General features: G+C 41.7%; 3 protein-coding genes across 4 annotated transcripts in view; 1 reads left to right on the top strand and 2 right to left on the bottom strand.

Moving 5' to 3' along the window:
* The window catches only part of lgals2a (lectin, galactoside-binding, soluble, 2a), a 170,250-nt gene that overhangs the window by 11,755 nt on the left and 132,014 nt on the right, over positions 1–26,481 (bottom strand). The gene's annotated exons all lie outside the window — the stretch shown is intronic.
* Positions 2,222–4,040, bottom strand: LOC311056183 (E3 ubiquitin-protein ligase TRIM39-like). The gene has a single exon (XM_084072624.1). The coding sequence runs from the start codon at positions 3,759–3,761 to the stop codon at positions 2,358–2,360; it is 1,404 nt and encodes a 467-aa protein (XP_083928750.1). The 5' UTR covers positions 3,762–4,040; the 3' UTR covers positions 2,222–2,357.
* Positions 11,481–26,314, top strand: gtpbp1 (GTP binding protein 1). 2 transcript variants are annotated; one of them, XM_084070919.1, is made up of 14 exons: positions 11,481–11,711; positions 14,854–14,965; positions 15,591–15,771; positions 16,568–16,751; positions 17,217–17,381; positions 18,394–18,517; positions 19,182–19,296; positions 20,063–20,207; positions 20,842–21,024; positions 22,439–22,574; positions 22,823–23,001; positions 24,072–24,236; positions 24,682–24,732; positions 25,182–26,314. In XM_084070919.1, exons 1-14 carry the CDS (start codon positions 11,505–11,507, stop codon positions 25,302–25,304), a joined length of 2,070 nt encoding a protein of 689 aa, XP_083927045.1. In that variant the 5' UTR covers positions 11,481–11,504; the 3' UTR covers positions 25,305–26,314. The 2 variants fall into 2 exon arrangements, with proteins under 2 accessions (XP_083927045.1, XP_083927046.1); XM_084070920.1 differs by lacking the exon at positions 24,682–24,732.

Genomic DNA, 26,481 nt, shown 5'->3' with positions numbered 1-26,481 from the left:
TGGGGAATGTATGAAAGAGCTAATTGTTGCTAATTGGTTTTGTGTCCTGTGGTATAGGATCCACTCCCTATTTAAGGGAGGCTGCAGGGACAGACGGTCAGACTTAGGCTGGAACACAGGTAACATCCCTGAGGGAGAGCTGCAGGGCCCCTTGTAAAAGGGTATAGCCTGCAAGAGTTCTTAACCGTTTGGGTTGTCTTATTTCCTTATTGTTTGCCTTTATTTTATTCTAATTTTTCTGAAGTCTTAATTTTTGTTTTAAGTCATTTTCGCATTGGCCAGCACTGTATATATTTGTGCACGGATTATTAGTGCTCTTTTTTGAGAAGAATAAATATAATTAAAATTGCATTCCTGGATTTTTGTCAGCTTGGAGCCTTGACCATCGGTCAACTGTTACATAAGCTCTCAAAACGCTATTGTTGTCTGCGATGTTCAAGTAGTTAAGTCCCATATAAACAAAGTGACCTCACCTAAACAGGATTTGGTCAACACAGAAATATTGCCAAAGTATTACCATTCCTAAATCAAAAAGATGCTGAAAAATGTATTCATGCTTTTATCTCAATTAGTAATGCCATTTGTGCGGGTCTTCCTAAAAAGTCATTTGAAAGGATATAGTCTAATCAGAGCTCAGCTGCTAGACTGCTAACATAAACATGCAGTCTTAACTAGACTTCACTGTCTCCCTGTGTCCTTCGACTTGTTTATAAAGCTCTCAACGGGTTAGGGCTCGGCTCAAGATCCTCTACTGTAGGCTTGGATACAGTATGCATATACATATAAAGGTGCTGTACAAATAAAGCTTATTATTCAATTAATACTACATAAAGCACACGTAACATGATTACTTTGAATAAATCTCATACATACGTACGTGCAAACATAAATTACATTTTATATCACAAATACTAACTTGACACCTAGTATCTAAATTTCTTGATGGCAGCAGTGTTTGTTTATGGCTGTTGGTCGTTGCAGGCTTGTTGACACATCTGTGAGAGGGGTGTGAGAGAGAGGTGGGACTATAATTTATTAAGTGTACAGTATGTGTGGGATTGGACATCACACACATTGACAATTGATAGCCTGTATCACAGCAATGGTCTGTTTGTCAATTCCTTAACAACAAGAACTCAACAACCCCTTTGTCTTATGCCTGCTTAAAAAAAGACGCACGCACACGCGCACACGCACACACGCACACACGCACACACACACACACACACACACACACACACACACACACACACACACACACACACACACACACACACACACACACACACTCTCATTGAGAGCTTGTAGATTGGCTATTTTCCGTTAATATTTTTCAAAGATTGGAGCATTTGAAGTGGTCAAACTATTTTTATTTTATTTTCTTCTTATAATTTTTATCCCACGATTTTGTAACCCACATTTTTTCACCCAGTGCCAATTGCCTATGTAATCCTGGGCACTACCTACCCTCTGCCAGCCTAGGGAGAGCCCAAGCTGAAGCTCATGCCTCCTTCAATGCATGAGGAGCAAGCAGGCCGCTTCTTATCACCCGACAGGGGGGAGTTTCCCTGGTTGGACATAGCGCGTGGAAGGAACACGTTATTCCAACCAGTTCCCTTCTCCTCCATCAGGCGCCCCGGCTGACCAGGGGGAGGCAGTATAGTGACCAGGATTACTACATGTTTTTGTGAGGGTATTAACTACCCTAGGAGACACGGGGAGAACATGCAAACTCCACACAGAGTAGGCCCTTTCACCAACCCCACCTAGGGTATGGGCGCCGATGACGTGGAGGAGAGAACACGCCCCCAGCGCCCACAGCGTCCCTGGCGGGAATCGATGAAGTGGTCAAACTAGTAAAACGTTTGGAGGCATTTTCCATAAACCCTAATGGTCTCGGATATGTCATAAAAGCAGGTTAAAGGTTAAAGCCTCAATCTGTGATTTATTCACCTGGTTGGCAGTATGTAGAACAGCAGCAACAATATTTCTAAAACTAAAAATTCATTTTACATATTGTGTTCATTGTTTAGGTAACGGTGATAGTGTGGGGAGGGCTCCTTTCATACTGTTTCATAAATCACATAATAAGACTTGGCCATACACATTCTTTCTGTGTGAGATTTTATTTTGCTTTAATCCATGCAGTGTCAAATAAACACTATAAACAATTTAATTAAAACACACAAGTATTTTGTCAAGGGATATTTCAAAAGGGCAATATGACATTTAGAACCACAATACCTCCAAGGCCTAAGCTGTTCTAATATTTTATTATCAGTGATTCAAATATTCCTGTTATTGTTGGCATTAGGACTATTACTGATATGATTAATACATCATCATCATCATCATGTTTAACTACGTTGTTCCAGAGTTACACTGACCTTCCATGGTAACATCTTCAGAGGGAGATTTTGATTTGTGCCAATGACTGGAAAAAGTGTGTCAGTGAAAGTGTGTATGAAGGTGTGTATGTGTGTGTTAGTATCAGGATCAGAGAATGACAGTGTTCCTTTGTTCCAGTCCAGCTGGACTCTGATCTTCTCTGGGTTCTGCTTCACTGAGAGAACAGTGGATGACCCTGGTGGGGAGAGGTCTCTGTATTTACCTTCAGATAAATATAAGATCCAGTATTGACCCTCTCTGTCTCCCTTCCGCTGATAAGACTCTGCTATCACACCCAGTACCCAGTGTGTATTGTCTCCAACCTCAACATCCCAGCTGTGAGTCCCAGAGTTAAGGCCCTCAGAACCCAGGACACAGCCCCAGTAGTCAAACCTCTCTGGGTTATCAGGAAGCTGCTGTTCATCTCCATGTCTCACACTGGTCAGATCATCAGACAGGATGAGTTTTCGATGGGTAGTGTTGGGGTCCAGAATGACTGGAGTGTAGGAGACAATGTCCTTCATCTTCTCCCAGACTCTGAAGGTCAGGTTCTTCAGGTGTTTGGCCTCGTCTATCAGTGCTCCTGAGACCTGTGGGTCCTGCAGTGTGAACTGGACTCTTTCCACTGTGGTCTTGTACCTCTGCAGGAATGAGATGTGTTCAGCTCTCAGCTCCTCCTCTATGGCTCTGATTGTGTCTGAAAGGGATGATATGTCTCTGTTCAGACCCTCAATCTTCTCCTTCATAATCTGACTCTTCTGCTGCTCTTCCTCCCTCAATATAGTGATCCTGGCCTCCTCTTCCTCTTGTAGAAACCGATGAAGCTTCTTAAACTGTTCCTTCATCTGTATCTCTGTGTGCCGGGCCCGGACCTTAATGTGTTCTGCTGTTTGGTCACAGTTTGTTTTAACTTTATTAAAGACCTCCAGTTTCTCCTGTAAAGGCTTCAGTGATTTCTGGACTTCTTCTTTGTGATCCAGAGCAGCTTCATCGATGGGTCTGAAAATGTGGTTGATGTGTTTCTTAGAATCTCGACATACAAAACACGCTGGCTGTTGACATTCCAGACAGAACAGTTTGAGTTTCTCATCCGAATGCAGACTGCAGAGAACCTCAGACCCTGTTGAAGTTCTCTGATGTCTCTGCTGTATGAAGGCCTCACACAGGTTCTTCAGGGCCAGGTTTCTGGGTGGATCCATTAAATGTCTCTCCTTACAAACTGGACATTCCTTTATTACCTTCTCTCTCCACCATTCCTGCAGACAGGCTTTACAGAAGCTGTGGCTACATGACAGGATAACAGGATCTTTAAAGATGTCATGACACACCGGGCAGGAAAAATCCTCTTCTGAGAAAGACAACTTAGATGCCATTTTGTCCCTGAGTGAAACAGTCAGTCAGTGAGTCAGTGGTGGTAACACTCCCTCCACTAGAATGTTCCCTGAAGTTTACTTTCACTTTGAATCGTGGTCAAAAAGTCCATTAAGCTGACAGAGTCAGCAGCAGGTTCCAGTGGTCTGGGTCAGTATTCCCTCCTGTAGCTGTGGAAATACAGTCTGTCCTCCTCACTGGAAGTTGTGTGTTTGATCTGAAGGGAAATCCTATCGTCTGTCTCTCTGCGTGTGTCGACAGTGAGGAGTGTGCTGTAAGTTTCTGTTTCCTGCTTTCTGTCTGCTGGCCCTGATAGGGGCGGAGCTTTGACACACCACAGAAGTGTTGCAAAGTTCACCCCACACACACACACACACACACACACACACACACACACACACACACACACACACACACACACACACACACACACACACACACACACACACACACACACACACACACACACACACACACACACACGTATGCAAGTGTAGCAGAGTAGTTCTGCCTGCCCAGGAGATCAGAAGTCAACACTCTCTGCAAAGCCTATATAACAAACAACAACATGGTAATTTTCAAATTGGCTAGAGTCTAGCCACTAGACCAACCCCTCTAAAAAGCTAAATTTGAAATATCTATAAAAAACAAGCAAATTAGAACCCGGTAACTACTGTCCTGTCTCCATTCTTTGTTCAGTATCAAGGTAATAGAGAGGATCATATACGAACAATTAGAATATTTGTCATCTCACAATCTGCTGTTTGAATTTCAATCTGGTTTCAGAAATAATTTACAGATACCTGTCTGCTCTATCTATTAGATTATAGGAAATAAGCAGATATGGGAAAGTATTGTGGCATTGGTTATGCTGGATCATCATTCTAAAAGCACTTTACACGTAAATGATATCCTTTCGAGCAAACTGAGGCCTTTGGATTTTAGCAGTGCATCTTTACAATGGGTAATATCAATGGGTCTTATCTGGGGGGCAGAGAGAGAACAAGTGGTTGATGTGAATGGCACCATGTCCTCACTTCATCCACAAATATGTGGGGTCCCTTAAGGTAGATTTAAGTCCTCTTTTCCCCATATTATGTTAATGTCATGAAGTCGACCTGTGATTGTAACCTCTTACTTTTGCTGATCACATCTATAGTCTCTCATCATGATGATTTAGAAGTAGAAAAAAATACTTGGTACAGAAACTAAATACACAAAATCAGCATCTAGTTATTGGACACTAAGTTGTCTCTACTTGGCAAGACAGACAACGGAATCTAATGCAGAACAAAATAAGTACCCTGTGTTGAAGGTGGTAATAGGTGACTTTGAAGTGACATATCAGCAAAAGAAAGCCAGCACTCACAGAAGTGTCCTTCAGGTACTTTTATTGAGATAAGGCACGGGCAAACACGTTTTGACCAAAGCCTTCCTCAGCGTGCCGTGATAATGAAATGAAGCACAGTTGTGTCACTTATAAAGGGGACCTTTACCTTTTCAAATTGAGCCATTCATGGTTTGCCTGTGGATTATCTGGGGGAAAAGAATACCTGAAGGACACTTCCATGAGTGCTGGCATTCTTTGAACTATTCAGAGCCTTGCACCTGGTAATAGTTGTTTACTAGTGACTGAGTTGGGCTTGCATTCTTTCTAGTTTCACTTGGAAAGTTACTACCAAGGAAGAAGTTACTTACCTTAGGCTGCATATTGGACAATAAACTAGAGAATGTATGGCACTAAAAGTGATCTCAAATGTCAATCAGAAAGTGAAATCTTTAGAATATCTACTTTTATAGATAAAGGTGCTCTTGAAATATTGGCAGGAACACAATTATTCAATGTAATTTTGATTACGCCTGCACATCCTGGTACTCTAGTTTTAGCATTCCTAAGATCCTTAAAAAGAAGCTACAGACCACGCAAAACGAACGATTCGGGATTTGGGTTGGGATTTTTAAACTATACCCCAGAACACATGTTCTCATTTTATTAGCACCAAGTGGCTCAACAAGTGGCATCACGTGGTAGAGTGAAGGATAGAGTATCACATAAAAATGTGTATGGTCCACACAGGATTGTAAACAAGGTGATATAGTGCAGGAACAAACCCTCAAAAAGAGCCTTAGTTTTTGAGATACCCCTCCCCGGAGTAGAACAAAACGGGACATAGTTTTTTCATATCTTTAGGATGTCCCCTTCATGAAATGGATTGTCCCAAGTTTTACTTTTACTGCAAAAGTCATGAAATTGATCCATGAAGTGACTCACCACATAGGCAAAAAAACGCCCTATGCTGAAAGTGGGAGCTCCAAGTAAATCCTCTGTCATTTTCTACCTGCTGGTTGTTTTTAGATCATACTTGCACAGATGGTCTACATGTAGTGTCCCTACATCCCAAAACAATCAGAATGCCAATATGTGGTTCTATTGTGAATCAGTAGCCTTTTATATAAGGCCTTAAATAGGCGGAAATAGCTAAAAGTGGACTTTTCTTAGAAATATTCACATGGAATACTGGTCCTACTCTTCTGTCAGGGGTACAACAAAACTTCACCTTGTTTTTCCATAACTTTGACTTGTCCTCTTCATGAAATGGATGGTCAATGCAAATGCGTGGATTCTTGGAAAAAAATCTGCAAGACCATGAATCCACGCATTTGCATTGACAAAGCATTGGCAGATTCTGCCCCAGAGGTAAAATAAAAGTGCGGTGGGAGCGCGCCCTAACCATCCATTTCATGAAGAGGACAAGTCAAAGTTATGGAAAAACAAGGTGAAGTTTTGTTGTACCCCTGACAGAAGAGTAGGACCAGTATTCCATGTGAATATTTCTAAGAAAAGTCCACTTTTAGCTATTTCCTCCTATTTAAGGCCTTATATAAAAGGCTACTGATTCACAATAGAACCACATATTGGCATTCTGATTGTTTTGGGATGTAGGGACACTACATGTAGACCATCTGTGCAAGTATGATCTAAAAACAACCAGCAGGTAGAAAATGACAGAGGATTTACTTGGAGCTCCCACTTTCAGCATAGGGCGTTTTTTTGCCTATGTGGTGAGTCACTTCATGGATCAATTTCATGACTTTTGCAGTAAAAGTAAAACTTGGGACAATCCATTTCATGAAGGGGACATCCTAAAGATATGAAAAAACTATGTCCCGTTTTGTTCTACTCCGGGGAGGGATATCTCAAAACTAAGGCTCTTTTTGAGGGTTTGTTCCTGCACTGATACCCAAATATAGCTAGTCAATTGCTTTTCTAAGGTTGGTGATGTACACATTGATTCCACTAGAGGGAGCTCCACAGACTTCATACCTTGAAGATTCAAAAGTTGTATGGAAAGGAATTGTCCAAATGACATTGGATGGGTGTCCTCAGTGTGTTCCTACTGACCAACGAGGCTATCATGAACCAAAATCTTGTTCTTTGGTTGACTTTTTTGATTACTTCTGTTGCCATTTTTTCACTGGAAAGATTGTTCTCTAAAAAACAACCCAATTGTTAGAATAGGGATTAAGGTTCAAATGGTTCAGTCCATTAACTCTATTGTTAACGTCAAGAGCTGGTATATTCAAATTATTTTACCTATCTTTTAACTGCACAACAGTGGGTATGCACAATTAAGAAATTCACCCACCATACTTGATTCTGGCTAGTTTCGTTTTGCTGAATGACATTTATAATAACATGCCCAGAACAGGGAGTCATATGGTTAGTGTGGTTAGAGCCAGACTTTCTTTTTCTTTCTTTTTTTTGGGCATCCACTGTGAGCGCTATGAAAGGACATCAAGGATCTAATAATATGTCTTGTGGACAGGGAGTACAAGGGTCAAAACTGTAACGTAACATAGAGTTCTGATATACTTCCTCTTGCCATCCAGTCTTAAGACAGGCATGAGACCTACAGTAATGACACAGAAACCAGTGGAATACAGAAAAATTCGCACGCACGCACGCACGCACGCACGCACGCACACACGCACACACGCACACACACACACACACACACACACACACAATATATATCTGCTTTAAAAGAGCAATGTTGGTTGAGAACATATAGAAAACTGGCATCTTGACGTATTTGTTTCCAAGTGCACTGTAAGAACCACATCATATGGAGACACTTTATTGAAAGAATGCACTATTAATTAGATTTATAATAACTTAGTCTGCTGACAAACAACCCACATAACAAACATTCTCACATACAATATGTAGCTATGGTTGAAAGATGGAATGTGTAATGAGCAATCAAAATATTACTTATGCTGAGACAGCAGAAACGATTGCAGGAGGTCAAAAGGGGGATGAATGTAAAATAGTATAGTCAAGTATATCTTGCCACATGAGCTTACAAGACACTACAAAAAGTAAGGCCAAACAAAACAGGAGTAAAACATATTGACAATCAATATCAAACCAAGTACTGTTATGAACACAATTGAAACAAGTCCCCAGGACTTTTTTTTTGCCTTATCCTTTTAGCTTAAATGTATGACTGTACCTCATGCTGTTTACATTTCTGACTAATATTCAATCAATCAATCAATCAAAGTCCTCTATCTATCTAATGTAAATTTGAGGGCATTCTGGGCATTTTAAGGAAAAGACTAAGTCGAATTATTGTGGGAGATCCGGGCACTCTACGTTAAAAGAGGGAACAGCGTTTCAGGTCCGGGCTGGTCTCCCCAGGCTGTGTCCAGCCCTATATAATTAGAGTCTGGCATTTTTTGTATTCATTTAGCCCTGATGAAGACCGCTTTTGGTCGAAACATTAAATAAAGGCTGTTCTCTCTTTTAACATTGAGTGCCCGAATCTCTACTTTTTTTTATCTGATGTCTTATCCCGTCTGATCCAGGAGCACCTTTACTATTTGAACTCTTTTGACTTTTACGTCTCCGGTGAGCACCTGGTTGCTTCATTCTCTCTGCCATCTAATTGTTGTTATTGATAGAATATAAATATATCAAATCATGTCTCTATAGTGTCAGACTCTAAAAGTCTCATCTCTGAACTCCTACCTGTTATGCTGTTTCATGCTTAATGCTGTTGCTGCCATGCTGCTATATTTACCCATGGCAATCAATAAAGGTTTACCTCATCTTAAAATGATGATGTAATTGAGAATCGCACAATCGAACAAAAATATCTAACATTTTCTATTCTCCTCTGCAATGGAATGGAAGGGTCTGGTTTCCACATGCCGCCACCATAGTCATCTACTGTATAGACAGACCTCTGTGCTCTGGTCAGGTTAATAAGGGGGACATAGAACTCAGGGTGGTAAATACACCAGGCAGGCAGAGGAGAAACAGCCATGTTATTTCGCTTTGCACATTATAAGTAGGCTAAATAGTCAAGTAGGCTAAACTGTCTAAAAGTACCTCAATGCACTTCAGTAGGCCTACAGTGCTTGAGTAAATGTAAAGTTACTTCCCACCTTCCTACTGTACGTTTGTCTGTGATGATGAGTGATGACTGATAAGCAGTGGTGGAAAGTAACTAAGTACATTTACTTAAGTACTGTAGCCTGCTTAATGTTTTAGGTACTTTTACTTTACTGGAGTATTTCCAATTTGTTATACTTTTACTTCTACTCCACTACATCTCAGAGTCAAATATTGTACTTTTTACACCACTACAATTACTTAAAACACTTTAGTTACTTGTTTCTTTGTAGATTTGGATTATTATTACAAAACATTTGCTAATACATTAACACCGGCCCTAGGGACTGGGTGCCGTTTACTGGTGGCATACGGTCTTGGCTGGTACGGGCCTTCAGGTCAGTTTCACAGCGCAGAACAACATTGCCTCATCTTTTAAATCATATGAACGACCCCTTTCATCTCATTGGTCCATATGAACAACCCCCTTCATCTCATTGGTCCACAGGTAAAACATTTACCACATTGAGGGACGCCATTGGCCAAGAGCCTACCAACACACAAAGTCCACACCTGCCTCATGGTTATTGAATGCGAGACGGTCTAAACATTTAAATGTCATAATAAAGCGAGACAAACACCGTCACGGAGTTCAGTGGCGGCTTGTTGAAATTGTGTTTCATATACTCAGTCAAATCCGTGTGTGTGTTATTATTATAGCCATTGTACTAGTAGTAGTGCGCTCTGTGGTGGGTGGGAGGAGGGTCAGTGTCAGGGTTGCCATGTCCGCTTATTATAAGCGACTTTGGGCATGTTTTTCTGTGGAGTCGCTTAAATATTGGTGATTGCGGGTTGCGTTTTTTTGGGCTTGTTTATAAAGTGTAGTTGCTTATTTGGGCTTGTTTCCTAGTGTTGTTTAAACCACGTGGTCTCAAACATTTTCTTGTCAAGGAAACCCCCAAATTCATAATCATGAACAGGAATAGTAGTACAGTAGGCTACAGGCCTACAGTACAGCAGTGTACTTATGTTGTACTTTTATATAAATGTTTTGCTATTTTGAATATTATGGCTATTCCGATATGAGCAAATACAGTATTATGTGCAAAACGAAATAACCTAGCTGTTTCTGTTCTGTTTTGGGGGGAGGGGGGCCTTGTTAGAGCCTATAATCTGGGTTGGACATGATTAGTGGAGTTCCCTCTCTGGTGTTGTGATTGTGGACTTGATTGACGTTTGTGAAGTATTTTGACAGGTACATGGGTGTCTTCTTTGTGGTGTAGTGTATCTTGTAGACCAGGCCCATTGCCAGTTGCTATGAGCTATACACAATTTAAACAAGCCGCCACTGAACTCTGTGATGGTGTTTGCCAGGTGCAGATTCTACCGAGTTCAGAGCCAACCTGCAACTTGTCCCTGTCCGAGACCAGCAGAGCCCAATCATCCTCGAACAAGAACAAGTTGCAGTCACAAGCTGATGTCATGTCGTTTACATATATTAGGAACAGTAAAGGCCCTAGTATGCTTCCTTGCGGAATGCCACAGCTCACTGGGAGGGGACAGGGTTCCGTTCAACTCCACCACCTGTTTCTCCCCTCCAGATATGATTGCATCCAACTCACTGATGTGCTATCAAAACCAATTGCTTTTAGTTTATCAATTAATATAGTGATTAACAGCGTCAAAAGCCTTTTGGAGGTTAGGTTCAGCATGACCATGCCGCAGTATTTGCCCAAGTCCACCTCTTGTTTGATGTGGTCGTTCAAATAGAGAAGGGATGTGTTAGTGGAGTGGGATGTTCTGAAGCCAGATTGGAATTCGTACATCCAGTGCAGTATGTGTATGTTCATACGGGTCAAGTCCACCAATGTTCCCGGTTTTGCTGAGGTAATGCTCTTTTCCCACATTGTTCAGCTTGTCCTTGTAAGGTATGTTGAGCCTGAGTTTCGCTCTGTCCATTCCGTTTTCCGTTCACTATGTAGTCTGCTGCAAATAACTAGTTAATGTTTACAAACACAGATATCCACGTCAATCTACATTCTAAAGAGCATCATCGTCATTATGTACTCTGCCCCTAAACATGGACGTGGCTACGAAGTCGCGCTCCCCGCCCCCCTTGCTGATGTCAACCTTGCCTAGTCGTTTCTTTTGGGCTCGTTTTCATAGACCTGCTTGCTTATTACTCTCCCAAAATATGGCAACACTGTTGTGTGTATCTACTGTTCGTCTTCAACATAGCAGCATCAACAAGGGGAGAAGGGGGCGGGGCTGAGAGCCAGGAGAGGAGAGAGAGGAGACCTATACCTCTATGGAGGAGACTTGCAGGGTTGTTGGCGTCAAAAAAATGGCATCAATGGCAGCGCTGCACGAGCCGAGTATAAACAACGCGGCGGGTTCAATCATACCGCTCGCGGACGCTCTGGTCCCCGCTAGTATATTCGCTCCGGACCGAGGAGGAGGAGGAGATGACGCCGGGGACGAGTGCTTCGAAGACGGGGACATGCTCAACGGCGAGCCCGGGGACCGAGGGAGGGTGGACTTCACCAGCAAGGTATATATTATATATATATTAGAGATGAGCTTGGCCCGCAAAAATATCACGGATCTGCAAGCTCAAAACGCGTCTATCCCGTGCTATTTTCGGGGCGCGCGACACCGCCGTACGACGACGTGCAGCCAGGTCAGGCTGTGCAGTACGGGAGAGCCTTTTTTCTTTGGCGTTTCGACCAGGTGGGCGTGGTTTAGAGGCATCGTTTTTGTGAGGTTAGGGTTAGGTTTGGGCATACAACCACGCCCACCTGGGCGAAACACCAAAGAAAGAGGGAGTCCTTGTGCAGTACAGTACAGTTTAGGCCTTTATTATGGCTCTGCTGCTGCAAATGAATGAATGAAGCATATGGCATGTGTCCATTTGTCATTATGCAGTAATATAGGCTATACATGCGTGCATGGAACCGGCGAGTGCTTTTTTAAATATTTACACTAAGTTGCAGCCTAAATCTGTTTTACATGTTTAATATTGCAGTTTTAAGCTCCTAGACTTAAACAATAAGATATTTAAAACGTTAGCTTAGCTAGTTGTGATGCTATAGCTTACTGTATCTGAGGGCATATACACACATTGGTTGCTTCTCTGTCAAAAATGTGACACACCGTTGGTCTACAGTAGGAGGTCTGTATATGCCCTCAGATACACTAGGCTATAGCATCAGTAGTACAGTTGTAGTAACAGTGGTAGTACTAGTATTTAATAAACAGACAGTCTACTTATTAAATACTACTACTACTACTACTACTACTACTGCTACTGTACTACTGCTACCACTGCTGCTGCTGCTACTACTATTGACAGTAGCAGACACATAGCAACCACGAGTCACTGTGTTGTCAAACAAGCCACTAACTGTGTTGCCCTGATGATTTACTTTAGACAGGACAGGCTGATGAAACACGGCAGTAAGTGACTGTGGGTGTGCGTGTATCCGTGCGTGATGGCTGTAGGCTCAGATTGCATATGATTGAGTAATAGATGGATAGTACCTTCACGCACAGATTGCAGAGGGTTGCAACAGCTTGGAGGCAAGCCTCAGGCTCACCTTTAACACCCCAAAGTGTAATCTTTGGGCTGAGGCTTTACTTACATTCTCTAGTCTACACTTTATTAGACCTACTACTTATTGGCTATACTTGCTCACAATCCCAGTTAATTTAACTTAGAGAAGCCTAAATGGAACCAAATGGACGCTTACGGGTCCATTTGGTTCAATTTGAACGCTCTTCTGAGATAATGTTATAATACCCAGTCAAATCCACTGTGTATTATAATGTTTATTACCTTATTTGTTGTATTACACGTTCATACTTAGACATTGTTATCAGAGTCTGCCACAGCAATATTTCACTGCTCATACATGTACGTGATAAATATAATCTTTGAATTTGGGGTATTTGATCTGCTATGCTATGGCATATTGATATTCAGTGCAATGGTGGACTCACACTGACTGTATATAGCCTTAGAATACATTTTAAAATCTTAGCAATATTATCACACACTATTCAGAATATAATGTGCAAAGTCAACAGTTAATAACATTTTTACGAATAATACACATGTCTTAAATCACTATATATTCTTGTCACAGCCGTCTTTGTTTAAATTCTCCGCTTGAGGTGTGATGGAAACGTGGTGATAACGTATCAGAACAGTGTCTTGGATGTCCAGTCTAATTGTATTGGAAGTTGTGGTTTTCAGTGCAGCTTAAGTGAGAGCGTTGTGTTTCCGTTACTATGGTAATTGCAACTGACAGCCCGAGGCAACATACACAGTAAAATCCTCAGCGTTAGTTTCTCCATTTGTAACTCTGAGTGTACAAATGTAACATTTATACACTCTCAGTTAAGTTAACACTCGGGAGGATTTTACTGTGTATGCTCGAATGTAGCCTATTGATTGTTGTCATCCAGCATGGAGTTTTGTGTGTTAACGCAGTGTAGTCTCTGTCTCCATGTGTCCTTGAGGCGGTGAGCGTGGGAAGAGAGACAGCTGCACTGTAAACTACTCAATGTTCATTTAACTAGAGGACAACTAGGACATGAATTGTCTGAAATGAATGACAAATATCTCAGTCATAGCTTCTGTTATATGAAGTCCACTCTCTTCAAAGCGGTAACGCCTGATGCAATGCTATGTAATGACAGGTCACCAGTCCAGTCCAACAACTTTTCTGCACAGTTAAATTCTGTGTTCATTTAGCCATTTGTGAGTTAATACTTAAAGGGATATTTCACTTTCAAAAAAACTTTTGGTCATTTTATCGTCTACTCAGGCTTTTGTGAGCCCCCAGACAGTTTTTAAGTTGCTTGATTCATTATTTAGATATTTGATATCCATTTTATCAGACACGCCCCCTTCAGTTCCTATACAAATCCATTGTAACTTCAAACTCCATTTTTAACATGTTATATTCATCCTTGGTTCACCCGTTTGGTTCTGGTGACTCACCCTGCCCCCCTAATGCGTGAGGGGGCCGTGTTTTTTCGATTACTTTTTTCATTTATTTTTAATATTTTTTTTGGAAAATGAAAACAATTAAATACATAAAGATGAATCTAACATGTTAAAAATAGAGTTTGAAGTTATAATGGGTTTGTATAGGAAGGGGGCGTGTCTAATAAAATGAATATCTAATATCTAAATACTGAATCAAGCAACTTAAAAACTGTCTGGGGGGCTCACAAAAGCCTCAGTAGACGATAAAATGACCAAAAGTTTTTTTGAAAGTGAAATATCCCTTTAACTGTCGGGGCGCAACAGTTAATCAAACAAATGAATTTAGATTTATAAAAAAGAATCAATAATTGCTAATTGAAGAAATTAATCGATTAATAATCGATCCCTATTTTGGGCATGTCATTAGGTGAAACCTCTTGTTTTATGTAGTGAAAATAGGCAATCTACAAGCTCACAATGCACTGGGTTATGAGCTTGTGGATTGGCTATTTTCACTCGATTAATCGAAACAATTATCGATAGAATAATCACATTAATAATTGATAGTTGCAGCCCTATTTCACTGTGTAGGTAGTTCTATAGTGCTTACACAGCTGACAGTGTAATAAGGAATGAGCTACAGTAGATGTTTGTTTTCTAAATGGTATTTCATTGTCTCCGTCACCCTGTCATTCCTCAGCTGGCCCTGGTGAGTCCAAACGGAGAGCAGTATGACTCGTTACTACGACAGCTACGTGACAGGATGGACGAAGGCTGCGGAGAGACCATTTATGTGGTGGGAATGGGTTCAGGTGAGAATCGCACACAGTATATAGTAGGACTGGGCAAATATCACAATATATTTGACTGAATAACCTCTATATCAATATTCTGATGATATACATTTGTGGGGATGATTTGATGCTTTCACAAAAATTAACACAATGAGATTTTGGATTATCATCAGTAATATCTATATGTTACGACCCCTAGTCTAGGGTCAGGGGAAGCAACATAAAATAGAATAGGACAATTGGAATTTAAAATGGGACATGTATATATTTATTGCAAAACAATAACTAAATAGGTAAAGGCAAATAATAGTCATTTAAGTTCAGAAAATGACATCACTTTACTGTAATGCAGCCTTTAAAACCAGGAACAGACAGCACTTACGCCATATCACAATATTACGAATCCAAAATCCCAGATATATAGCTTAATATCACAATATATTTCCCAGTCCTAATATACACTACACAGTGTTAACATGTTCTAGTGGTTTTAAAGGAAAAATGTCATATGGTAATCCTACCTTGATATGGCTATAGATCCTTATGCCGTTATGGATCTCTGCAAAAGTAGCTGGTAATGTCTAGACATTACAATGTACAGTATCATCCCTGATCTCCTCCTCTCCTCTCCTCTCCTCTCCAGACGGAGGAGACTGGGGTCTGGATGAGAAGGACATGGAGGCGTCGGTGGCCACGGTGCGCTCCCTGTGTGAGCAGCTGGACACCGACCTCATCCCCCTGCGCGAGCGCAGCGAGGCCGCTGGCTTGGTCCGCGACTACCTCATCCGCCGCCGCGTGGGCGAGTTGGACTTCCTGGAGGTCAGGTGAGTGCAGCAGAGTCAGCGGCCCAGGTGGAAGGGTTGAGACGTGTTAACGTCCAAAAAATAAATCCTCATTGTTCATTTATGCATTTGTAAGTAACTCTGAACGTGTACAAATGTAAACACTTTGTACACTCTCAGAGTTAAAGCTGGAATCCAGAACTTATTTTAATGAATAAAACTTTATTTTAAAAGAACGGTATGGTAGAGTATGTTAATACAATATAACTAGTACGTACATCTGCAGTGGTTGGAAGTGGTCTTCCTACTCTTTCACACTGATAATTATAGATCCTGGTGTCAGTTAGGACACCTACTGGTTGACAGTAGTACTGTCTGAAACTCAGAAGCGCAATATACTGCATCTCCTGGCTAAGCAAGGATTTTGTCTTGGAAGAACGGCTGAAGTTTGGTCTCTCACGCGGGAGACGCGGGTTCAAATCCCGGGGAGGACATGCGACGGATTGCCTCTTTAACCCATTAAGACCGGGAACGCATCTGTGTCATTTTTGATTTCTTTGGCTATTCAAAAATAGCAGATATACAAGCTCCTAGCGCGGCACAGAGTGCCACGCTACGAGCTTGTAGAGCTGCTATTTTTGAAAAATCTTGGACATTTGTAACTCAAATCTTTGCTTCGATCTGGGGATCCCTGGAACAAAATATTTTGAGATGGGGGATCCGCGGCCTCAGGTCTTAATGAGTTAAATGAACACTGATGATTTGATGGTGATGTGTCGAGTGAACATTGGCAAGGTTGGAGATTCAGACTTACCGTCAGTGTCTTCCCCTCCTGCAGGGTGGCGGTGGTGGGGAACGTGGACGCCGGCAAGAGCACCCTCCTGGGGGTGTTGACCCACGGCGAGCTGGACAACGGCAGGGGCTTTGCCCGGCAGAAGCTCTTCAGACACAAACACGAGATGGAGAGCGGGAGAACCAGCAGCGTTGGAAACGACATCCTGGGCTTCGACCAGGAGGGACAGGTGAGGGGTAGACAGGATCTGGATTAGAGAGGACATCAATATGACATTGCATTGGCTCGAGGAGGAATGTCATCATTATTTTGTAGCATATTGACTTCATGTCACCCCAACCCTCTCTCACGTCTTCCCTGTCATTCCAGCCCTTTTCCCGGTAATATACATGTAAATGTAATTTTACCGTTTCAGATAGGAGAAAATGCTTATGTGCTTAAATCAAGGACAGATGAAGGTGACATACATGTACATTATGAGATTTGAAATAAAGAACTGAATTGCTAATAAAATACTAGCAGCAACTAGACCAGTAAGCCATGGAATAAATTATCATAAAATGGATTGGATATAGTTTCTTTTATGCCTGTTTAAGATTATTTTAAGTCTGTATTTGTCCGAAACTGAAAAGCAATACAAATAATAATCTGAGGATTTGACTGTGTAGCCTCTGTGTATCCCCTGTCTCTCTAGGTGGTGAATAAACCAGACAGTCATGGAGGAAGTCTGGACTGGACCAAGATCTGTGAGAAGTCCTCTAAGGTCATCACCTTCATCGACCTGGCTGGACACGAGAAGTACCTCAAGACCACCGTGTTTGGCATGACCGGACACCTGCCCGACTTCTGCATGCTCATGGTTAGAGAGCTTTGTGTGTGTGTGTGTGTGTGTGTGTGTGTGTGGGGGGAAATGTTAAATGCACAGATATGCCTATAAATCTGGGAGATGTCTACTGTATAAGGAAACATATTTGACAGGAGTTGGGTCAATTTCACACATCTGTTCAGTCTGTACTCTGTACCTATTTTCTGGCTAAATGTGTGCATAATATACTATAGCTGTGACATGACGGCTGGCGGCGTCACGAGTATCGGAGGAGACGCGTGGTGTTCTACACCAGGGGTCTTCAACAGGGGGTCCGGGACCCCTAGGCGGTCCTCAGAGCTACTACAGGGGGGCCGCCAAATCTTTGTGTGATAGGATAGTTTTTTTTACATTAATCACTTGAATCCTATCTTCCCTATTCTGAGGAGAACTTTAGCCAAAAATAACAGATCTACAAGCTCACAACGCCTTGCAGTGAGCTTGTAGATCGGCTATTTTGGGCAAAGACGTTTGTTGTAGACCAAGTACTGAGTGTCAAGTTGACTAAATATTGAGGGTTTAAGTGGTGAAATGGCTGAAAATACACATTAACATGAATCCAACATACACTGGTGACAGTGCTGTCAAAACAAGTCTACGAAGCTGTCTATGAACTCTATGAAAAAGTTCTAACCTGCAAAACAATTTTATAATATGTAGTGGGGGGTCCCTGCTTCATCGCTCTCTCAGCTAAGGGGTCCTTGGGCTGAAAAACGTTGAAGACCCCTGTTCTACACCCTCCCCAAGACCAACCAGTAGGGTTCAGCAATGACAGGGTAAATGGTGCATTTATATGCATGGCACCAACCTGCTCATTGCGAGCAGTTAAGGGTTGAGTGTCTTGCTCAAGGACACTTTGACACTAAACCAGGAGGAGCCGGGGATCGAGCCGGGAACCTTCTGATACCCAAGCGGCCCGTTCTACATGGGGGGTATTTGAATTGTCACCATGCTAATTTCCTGATAACATTTACAATGCATGTTCTTCTTCCTTCTCTGTCTGTAGGTGGGCAGTAATGCAGGTATTGTAGGCATGACCAAAGAGCACCTGGGCCTCGCCTTGGCTCTCAACGTTCCTGTGTTTGTTGTGGTCACCAAGATTGACATGTGTCCAGCCAACATCCTGCAAGGTCAGTCCACTGCACTGCAAAATGAGTGTTAATTTAACCCCATTCAAACCAGGAACGCATCTACAAAATATGCCTTCTAAATCAGTTTTCTGAAAAACGTATGTTGCTATAATATCAATGGTTCTCAAACTTTTTCATGTCAAGGACCACCCAAAATGATATGTATTTGGACGCAGACCCCCCCATCTCAAAATATTTTCATTTGAATAGCCAAATAATGGCTATAAGCTCAAATCTAACGCAGATGCTTTCCCGGATTGAATGGGTTAACTCTGATAGTGTACAAATGGACCCAAACGGTCCATCGAATGTAGATTCAATTCACAAATGGCAGTGACTAACAATTATATTTAAACATATCTGTTAATTAACATATTGGATTTCTAATATTAATCTGGTGCAAAGATCAACCTCTACATTGGCTACATTGTTATGTGAAAGAATGTTACAATAAAAGCTGTTCCATAAATCTACATGTTCATTGTATAATGACAATGAAAAATGCAAGGGCACAAATATGACCAACCAAATATGTCGGTTTGTATCGGCCAATTGTGCCTTTTTATACAGTAGTACAGCTACTATTAATAATAAAAACATGACACCGAAGGGTGATGTTCCCTGCCTAACAGTCACATGTATTGTATTGATTTGGTGGTAACAGAGACATTGAAGCTGTTGCAGAGGTTACTCAAGTCCCCCGGCTGTAGGAAGATCCCTGTCCTTGTCCAAAACAAGGACGATGTCATCGTCACAGCCTCCAACTTCAGCTCCGAGAGGTATACACATGCAGTCACACAGTCAGCCACTCACTCAATCACTTAGTCAGCGAGTCAATCCATCACTCGCTCTCTCTATTCATTCACACTCTCACTCTTTACCTCTTTACCACTTTCCCTCCCTGTCTTATTCAGATGTACAGTCTGCCTCTCGTAAATGAACACAGAGTGTGTCAGAGTGCTTAATCATTGTTCGATAATTCAGAGCGTTCCCGTTAGTACATCAAGAGATCTGAAATCTGGCGACGCTGGCGCACAAATAAGTAAAAAGAAAACGAAACTCCATGCTTTAGTGCTCACCATGACTCCCTGTCTCTGAAGGCTAAAGACCAAGCCAGAAATCTTGGCCTTATTATGGATTAAGGGCCCAATTGTAATATCCACATCAAGTCAATAACAAAACATATTAGCATCTTAAACATATAGCGAGACTTAGAGGATTCAGGTCCAAACAAGACTTTATATCCAGCAGGTTAGAATACGGCCTTCTCCCAGGTGTCCCCAAAAAAGGTTTTCAGACAGCTACAGCTCAGAATTCAGTAGTGATTGTTCACAATGCGATACTGCTTGCACATCTGATGGTGTGAGAAATAGTAAACCACAGATACACCCTGACCTAATGTTCTTATTTTTCAATTTTATTCCTTCTATTATGCTTTAAAATGCCTTTTATGTATTGCAATGCCTTTTTTATACCCTGTAAGTAACTTCGAATTTGGCTTGAAATGAAACATGCATTCACAAAATGTGTGTGTCTCTCTCCCAGGATGTGTCCGATCTTCCAGATCTCCAACGTGACGGGGGAGAACATGGACCTGTTGAAAATGTTTCTCAACCTGCTGTCATCCAGAACCTCCTACAGAGATGACCAGCCTGCAGAGTTCCAGATAGATGATACCTACTCTGTACCGGTACACTGACACATCCTGAGAATAGAACAGTAGTACACTCTCAGAGTTACAGATGGATATATATCACGCACACAACTAAGCATCAACCGACAGTTGCTAAATGCATGTCATTGTGAAGGATATTGTCCAAAATGGGACTACACTACATATCACAATCCTAACTAAACTACATTTCTGGGTGAAATCTACCATTGCTGTTGGTAGTAGAGTTACAGCTTTAATCCCAGACAATAACAGGATAGACAGTAGATCTGTCGATACAGCATCATGTCAAATGTGAGAACCATGTCCAAAACTGTTACTTTACAAGGGGAAAACTAAAAACTAAAAAACTGTTCCAATGGATCTAATGGAGTTATGACATTTAGTACCGAGCTCTAATACTTTTCATTGGTTAACCGCTTTCAGCCTAGTATCCCTATTTTGGGCATGTCATTATAGGCAACAGTTGTTGTGAGCTTGTAGATTGGCTATTTTTAAGCATCTTTGCAAGTATAAGATACAGCTTAAGTGGTTAAACAATCGCAAAACCCACAGAAAGATGGATGGATAGATAGACAGAGAGAGATGTAAAGTGTGAATCGCTCTACCACATTGTTTGATGGCCCACGGTTCTCTCTCATTCTCACATCAGGGTGTGGGCACGGTGGTCTCGGGGACTACTTTACGCGGACTGATACGTCTGAACGACACCATGCTGCTGGGGCCCGACCCCCTGGGCAGCTTCATGCCCATCGCCGTCAAATCCATCCACCGCAAGAGGATGCCTGTCAAGGAGGTGAGGGGCGGACAGACGGCCTCCTTCGCTCTCAAAAAGGTAGGTGGGGGGTCTCCTCACAGCACCATCTGCTGGCACAGTTTAGGACTGCACGGGTTCAGTGAATCAGTGGTTCTCAAAGTGGGTTCTGAGGATCCCCAGGGGTCTTTAGGGGGGTTCCAGGGGGTCCCCAGCTAAATTATTGATAGCTGAGAACCAAATGAACCCTTACAGGTCTGTAACTCTCAGAGTTAAATTAACAGAGGATTTTACATTGTAGACTGGAACCAATGGTATCAAATGGGGGTCATGGCCTAATGCATATCACACTATGGGTCCTTAAAAAGATTGAGAACCGCTGTTTCAAGTAGGACTTGGTAGTGGTGCTGCCTACTTAAAGTTTTAGGAGCACCATGCTGTAACGTTCAGACTGGTAGTGTGGCGTGCAGGTCAGCTTTTATATCACCCGAATCTACGTGCCTGTTAATGATCCCCCCTCCCGCCATCCGACCCGACGATTCTATACAATTTGGAAATCTGCACTCTCATAAGACCATTATTTCTCAGCCAGTGCAACACAAAAATGTACAGAATAGACTTTAGAATAGACGTTTAAACCAATACACATTCATAATTTAGGTGTTGCGTGTACGGTGGTGTTACGTTGCAACTCATTGCGAGCGGCTATTTTCTCAGTGAGGGACAAAGTAGTGGCAATCCACATAATATTACTTGCCATTTGTTAATAACAGTAAAGTGACATACAATAAAGATGTGATTGTGTATTTCACTTATTCAGACTATTGGCCTTTGACTCATTCCAGTTGGACGTTCAAGTGCCGTCAATATTATGTCTGGATTTAATGGGGCTCATAAAGTGTAATGGGACAATACATAATGAACTGCGAAAAACAAGGGACTATCATTAATGATGGATGGGAACAATAATGTCCAATGTCCTTGCCCTCTCATTATATTAAGGATAAATTATTAACTGAATGAAGTTGTTTACATAAGGATTAAATGGAATGTTACCAGAAGGCATGCAATCTGTAACATAACATTATTTAACGGTTTGTATGAACCACATTGAATTGTGGGTTATTCACAGTGGCATATCATCGCAGTCTGGGGGAAACCTTGTATGTCCAAAACCATTACATTTCAGAAAATGGAAAAAATGACTGTTCCAATGGATCGAATATAGTTATTGCTGAGTCACAAGCTCTTGTTAATATTTTTCATTGGTTAAATATTTATAAATATTGATAAATATCTTTTCAAAATAGCGAAAATAGCAGCTCTTCGGCTATTTTCACGACACAGTTGTATGACGAAGTAGCGTTAATTTACATATTGCATAAAATATGGAGATACAAGGTTTCTTCCTGACAGCAGCAATATATTGTTGGTGAAAATGGCTTGGAAATTCATGTTCATGTCTCGTGTCTTCCATCCTCCTCACTCTGTGCAGATCAAGCGCTCGTCCATAAGGAAAGGCATGGTGATGGTGTCTCCCAGATTAAGCCCACAGGCTACCTGGGAGTTTGAGGCAGAGATACTGGTGTTGCACCATCCCACCACCATATCCCCCCGATACCAGGCCATGGGTGGGTATCACACACCGAAACATGAACCGTAGCATCCTTATTCTGGGCATGTCATAATACGCGCACATTCTGCAAAAATAACCGAACCTTCTGTGAAAATATTAAGTGGTTAAAAAAATGGACCAGACATGCATACTTCTTTTAGATGTCTTCTCATGAAACAAATGGACATAACGATGTGTCATCAAGTGTGTAACTTTTTTCTACATTACCCTTTGTCCAACCGCACGCATCATCCGCCGCTCCAGTGCACTGTGGCAGCATCAGACAGACGGCCACCATCTTGACCATGAACAGGGACTGCTTACGGACAGGCGACAAGGCCTCCGTCCACTTCCGTTTCATCAAGACCCCCGAGTACCTGCACTGCGACCAGAGGCTGGTGTTCAGGGAGGGCCGTACCAAGGCTGTGGGCACCATCACCAAGGTACCAATGCTTCTGTCTGAACCACTCCACTTGAGGGTTATGTACAATCATGACCCGGCTATGTTATTATAGTTAACTAAAACTAAACAAAATCTAGATGTGGGTGGGTGGGGGAGGAGGGACACATTTTGAGGGACACATTTTAAAAACTAGACTTACTAGTCATCAAAAATTAAGACTTACTGAAATGATAGTGTATATACAAAACTCACTTAAATTAAATAACACAAATATAAATGTGTTTTTAGTTTGAGACTTTTATCAGTACAACAAGCATGAGGAGGCATTGGTGTGTATCAGTGCTTCTCAAACCGTTACAGATGGTTCCATTTGGAACCCCCTCAAGTAGGGTTGTCCGATATTGGCTTTTTTACCGATAACCGATATACCGATATTGTCCAACTCTTAATTACCGATACCGATATCAACCGATACCGATATATGCGGGGATTATTGTGATTAGGGTAAGCTCAAATTTCATATCACACACACCATATACAGTAAGAACTCATGTAACTTATTTATAAAGCCAAAAAAAAAAAAAAAAAAAAAAAAAAATTTTTTTTTTTTTCAAAAACCGATACCGATATTTTCCCGATATCAATTTTTATGCTAATATCGGCCGATAATATCGGGAGGCCGATAAAATCGGACATCCCTACCCTCAAGGAACACCTGAGGATCCCTGGAACCCACTATTTGAGAACCACTGGTGTATATATTTGAGACTGGGATGTCTACATCACTGCGAGTCTATTAGCTTCACAATGTGTCGTTATGTAATATCTATTCTGAACTTACTAAATCTTGGCCCTGACAAATATCCCCATATTATATTATAATTAAAATACTAATAAATCTTGTACTGAAATTAATAAAAATAAATGAAAACAAAACTAATGAAAAATACAAAACCATAACTGGTGAGGTGATGAGTGGGTCTTTTTCTCTCAGACAGTGCGAGCTTTGTCTACTAATAGACAAAGCTCTACCAATTTGAACTAATAATGATAACGTGTGTTAACTAATAATAATATAATAACTCGGACACTGACTGCCACTCTTTATAGCTGTTGCAGTCGACCAACAATTTGCCGTCCAACTCCAAACCTCCACAAATCAAAATGCAGTCCACGAAAAAGGCGCCGCCCCGAAAAGAGGACGGCGTGATTTCTGTCAACGAGGCTGCAGCAACGATAGCACAGACTGCGACTCCAAATGCCACGCAACAACCGGTAAGACTGTGGAAAGCATTTGAAGTGTGAGATATTGTGTTCTGGGAACTCTGGGAGCTCTTCCATCACACCTTGTTCCTGTTCCGTTTCCTTGTTTCCTGTGTGCCGTTTCCTTCTTTCTTGTTCCGTTTCTTTGTTTGCTCTATATCGTTTCCTTGTTTCCTGCGTTCTGTTTTTTTATCCTCTGTTCAGTTTCCTCCTTTTCCTTGTTTCCCGTTGTTCTCGTTTCCTCCGCTGTTTCCTTGTTTTCAAGTCTAACGCACCTTTCGCTCTTTCTTCTTGTCCATAATCAAACGTTTCAGTTCCCTGTGATCTTCTATCCATCATTTCACACTGCTTTTCTTTATGTTGGCGTCACACTCGTTCCCTCTTTGATCACATGACTGTTATTGAGCTGCGTCTCTCTCCCTTCCCCTCTCCTCTGCTGCGTGGCTGGCCGCCTCAGGGAGAGGGGGATGAGGACCCTCAGATAAAGGAGGGCAACAAGGAGAACAAGGTAAAGTGGGTTAGGTCACTGAGTTTTTTTCAAACAATGAGTCGGGACCAAATGGACCCAACAGGTCTGTTTGGTTCCATTTGTACATTCTCAGAGTTAAATGGATTTTACAGTGTAGATTAGGGTCCCAGAGAACAAAATGAATCAAATTGGTGGTCTGTGGTTCATTGCATATCAAACTTGGGGGTCCTTGAAATAAAAAAAAAGGTTGAGAATCACTGGGTTAGATTCACGTTAAAGCTGAACTGAGTTGAACTGAGATTTAGTTGGGTCAACACCGCACCGTTTGTGTTTTGTAGAGCGAGAGGTTCTCTGTCAAATTCATGACGAAATCTTCACGTTTTTCTGGACGGAAGTGCTAACTTAATGCCAGCGTACAAAATCTGTAGTCAGTAGTTCAGCCATTCCCTCTTTCCAATGACGACTTTTCGGTCCCCTTTCATATGCAGCCAAAGTCCGGAGGAGGTGGCAGGAGAAGAGGAGGTCAGAGGCATAAAGGAAAAGGCCAGAACAGCAGCAGCACCAACTCCACGACAGCTCCTTCCTCCTCATCAGGGACAGGGTGCTTCTAGAACCCCCCCCGCTCCCCTCCGGTCCGCGCCTCCTCCTACCACTTCCATCTGTCTTTGGACCAACACACAACAGTTCTGAGTCCTCTTTAGATTACTTCTCAGTCTCATTAGTTTCTTTGATTTGCCTTTTTATTTATTTATCTTTTTTTAAGGGAACAATAAAGGGATATGTTCCAAACAAAACAAAACAAAAAATCATTTGGTTGTACAGTAATGTGGTTTTTGAGGTTACCACTTACTGACAATGATTTACGTTATTTGATTTTACTACAGAACTCCACCCATTTAACGAGAACAAAAGGGAAGAGGGTATTTTTCTTTGGTTTGGAATTAAGCCCACAGCATGATCCCACGCGTCTCTAAGCCAGTTGGCGGGGATGGAGGCTGATATCCCAAAACATTACATTGAGGGTCGTGGACCAATCTGAGCAGCTATAAGTGGACCCCCACCCATACATTCCCTTGGTCTGAGCAATGCAAAACAGGTCCATGTAATATTTATATACTGCATATGTAATATAGTTGTGTTCTGAATGGGGAAAAAAGACCCAAAGTGTGGAAAAGAAAATCACAGCGAATGTAGCAGAAGGCACATATAGTGGTTTAATCAATTGTAGATGTGAAAATATAAGCTATTAGATTTTATAATTATTTATTCACCATAATACATCTCCAGGATGGCCTTCCAAGTGATCCATCTTCCAACTTGACTCACTTGCGCTCTTATATTCCCAACTGCATCTCCTCTAGCTTAAAGCATCTCTCTCCAGTTACAGAACCTCATTGTGGCGGTATTTGACATTATAACACTGAATACAGCACATGACGATGTTACTCCAGCAGTTACTCATGGTTGTTAATACATGCAGTATTTTGCAGTGCCGTTTGAATATCTAGTTTCCCCTCATCTGTTATGGGCCGTTGTTGTTTACATGTTCAATACACTTTGCCTCTGAAATGTTTGCCATGAATAAACAGGCTTTATTGACTTTACCCATTGCTTTGTCTTTCATTCAATGGGCTCTACTACTCTTGAAATGTTGCTTTTGAAATGTTGAATGAAAATTGTAATTGCCATCTGAATAATACAAGTACTGCATGTTTTTCTTTGCCAGTGAGAAAGCATAGACGTTCGTAAAATAATAGGGGACAAAGGGCACGTGTCTCTGTCAATAAG

This window comes from Gymnoscopelus microlampas (genome assembly GCF_963454915.1).
Source record: "Gymnoscopelus microlampas genome assembly, chromosome: 11".
Classification (NCBI taxonomy): Eukaryota; Metazoa; Chordata; class Actinopteri; order Myctophiformes; family Myctophidae; genus Gymnoscopelus; species Gymnoscopelus microlampas.
Note: the sequence above shows the minus strand (reverse complement) of the source record. Positions and strands in the feature narration are given on the sequence as shown.